General features: G+C 36.3%; 1 protein-coding gene across 1 annotated transcript; it reads left to right on the top strand.

The window, feature by feature from the left end:
* bloc1s5 (biogenesis of lysosomal organelles complex-1, subunit 5, muted) lies at positions 1–2,054 on the top strand. The gene is made up of 5 exons (XM_056737627.1): positions 1–161; positions 435–517; positions 727–856; positions 1,076–1,134; positions 1,478–2,054. Exons 1-5 carry the CDS (start codon positions 140–142, stop codon positions 1,649–1,651), a joined length of 468 nt encoding a protein of 155 aa, XP_056593605.1. The 5' UTR covers positions 1–139; the 3' UTR covers positions 1,652–2,054.
* Positions 2,055–2,556: the final 502 nt, after the last annotated feature.

Here is a 2,556-nt window from a genome sequence, read left to right as displayed (position 1 = left end):
TTGTTATTATAGGTTGCACATGACTTGTTTAGCCAGGCCCTGTGTAAAACACACAACAGTTACTAGTTTTTCTGATTAAAAATTATACTTATTAGTTTGCTTCATGTAACTCAGTAGTCAGATAAACCAGTATCTCGTCATGATGGAGAAGATAGTTAAGGGTGAGTCTTTTAATAAAAGTACATTTAGTTATTAAAGTTATTGATCTACAGTCTATAACGATTTTGGCATTACAGTGTCAAATATATTTACGTGTACAATCATTTATTTTACGCTAATTTTGCAACCAAACTAACTTGCGTGTAAAAACCAATTCGATGAGAATTTTTACACGTTCAGAGGCAAGGAGGAATGCCTGGACTGTCATCTTTTAATGGGCAAATTACTGTAAAAATATGAAAAAAAGAACCTGTACAGTATGTGTTCCTGTGCAGATGTTGGCGACATTCAATCAAGGCTTATTGATCACAGGCCAGTTCTGCAGGGAGAAATCAGATACTTCCTTAGGGAATTTGAGGTATGCTTTTGTTTCATTACGTAGCTTTTATTCGGGCATTATTCAATAATAAAAACGATAGACTATTAGTGTACAATACATTACAGTATGGTGTATGAATGCGTCATGAGATGTCACCTATCTGCCAACTGTTCTCCTGTCATCAGTATTATGCTGCAATGGAATTAATGAGATCTTTTATAAGAACATAGGAGTTTGTTGTTTCTCAGGAGAAGCGCGCTTTCAGAGAATGCCGTCTGCTTGAGAAGCTGAATAAGATGATATCAGACACAAACGATCATGATCTGCCTCAGTGCACTGACAGTATGCACGACAAACTGTGTGATGCTCTCACACGACGTAAGTCTCATTATCCATACCGATGCCGAGTATCAACCATGTAAGGACTATAATAATTTATATGTGTCATGATCATGTTCCTTGAGTCCATGTTACAAGAAGCAAGATTTTTTTAGTTTTTATGTAAACTTAAGACCTGACCACCCGGTGTTTTGACACGGTGTAAAAGTTATAATGTAAATGTATTTAATGATTCAAAGTCTACCGTTTCATCCTCAGTTGAAGCAGCAAATCATATGACTCAGAGGATCCAGCAGAGGGAGCTAGCTGCTGAACAGGTACCTATGGACAGTGGTTTTGCATCTTTATACTGTCTTATATATCGATTAGTAAGTTTATAACCTCAGTGTAGTTCTATGTTCAAATGTTTTGGCATATAGATTTTATCATAATTTAATTATCATAATCATATACTGTTTGTATTGTAAATTTAATCCATAAAGTGTTCACTGTAAAGTACTCGGGAAATGTCATATGTATATATTCCGTGCATAAAGAAAACTCACATAATGAACGCTGTTTGCTTCATATTGCATATAGTTTGACTGATCATATAGAGTGGATAACGATTTAATAACACATTCTGCACATATGTGATTTGAATTGTATGTGTGTGTTTAGAGTACACATCTGCAGGTGTTTGCAGAGAGACGGAGGCAGGACTGGGAGGAGTTTCTGAAAGAGCAGTCCCGTCTCAAGGAGGAGGTTGATGAGGAGCATGCTAAAGCTGTGGGAAGACTCAGTGCACAGTATGATGAGATGAAGAAAGACCTGGCGAAATACAGCAGCTTCTGAACGTGTGTGCATGCGTGCATGTGTGTGTGACCTTAAATGTAAAGAATCTTTTTATGGTACTGAAATATCAACGGAATACATATACAATCATTTTATGTTGGCTGTTTTGTGTTTCCCTAAAAAAAATAAGTTTGTCATTATTTACTCCCCCATAAATGTAATTTCAAACTCAAAAAAACGTTTATGAAGTAAAGGGGTCATTTGACGCGGCCAGAACGAATATTATTATTTGCTTTAGATGTAATACAATGTTTTACAAGATTTAAGGTTAAAACCCGCTGTATTTTCCACATACGATGTGTTTGCGTCTCATCTTTGCCACTGTGCACTATATTTCAAGTGTGCTGAATGCATTTGATAGCTTTGTGTGAGGAAAAGATTAAAGTTTTGTTATTAACTGACAGCCATTCCACCGCAGTCTTTTCTATAAATCACAGGGCTCAGTCTTAGGGCCTCTGCTCTTCGCATTATATATGCTACCTCTAGGAGATATAATAAAGCGACACAGAATTAGCTTTCACTGTTATGCTGATGAAACTCAACTTTATATTTCCTCGAAGCCTCATGAAACCCAGCAGTTCCATCGAATAAAGGAATGCAAAGTTGATTTAAAGAACTGGATGAGTAACAATTTTTTACTACTGATCTCGGACAAAACAGAAGTGTTACTTACTGGACCAAAAAACGCCATACGATGCTCCTTAAAATCCTCGTCGTCAGCTAAGAATCTTGGCGTTGTATTCGATAGTAATCTGTCATTTGAGAGCCATGTCACCAACACCTGTAAAATTGCATTTTTTCATTTTAAGAATATATCTAAACTATGTCATATGCTGTCACTGTCAGATGCAGAGAAATTAATTCATGCATTCATGATATCAAGACTAGATTACTGTAATGCACTT

The sequence above is a fragment of the Triplophysa dalaica genome, chromosome 23 (assembly GCF_015846415.1).
Source record: "Triplophysa dalaica isolate WHDGS20190420 chromosome 23, ASM1584641v1, whole genome shotgun sequence".
Taxonomy (NCBI): domain Eukaryota; kingdom Metazoa; phylum Chordata; class Actinopteri; order Cypriniformes; family Nemacheilidae; genus Triplophysa; species Triplophysa dalaica.
This window is presented reverse-complemented; position numbering and strand designations above follow the sequence as displayed.

Bases quoted from the DNA above. Each gene is read 5' to 3' on its own strand.
- bloc1s5 (XM_056737627.1), top strand. From the start codon at position 140: ATGATGGAGAAGATAGTTAAGG. The intron at 162-434 runs GTGAGTCTTTTA...GTTCCTGTGCAG, and splicing joins GATGGAGAAGATAGTTAAGG to ATGTTGGCGACATTCAATCA. The intron at 857-1,075 runs GTAAGTCTCATT...TTTCATCCTCAG, and splicing joins GTGTGATGCTCTCACACGAC to TTGAAGCAGCAAATCATATG.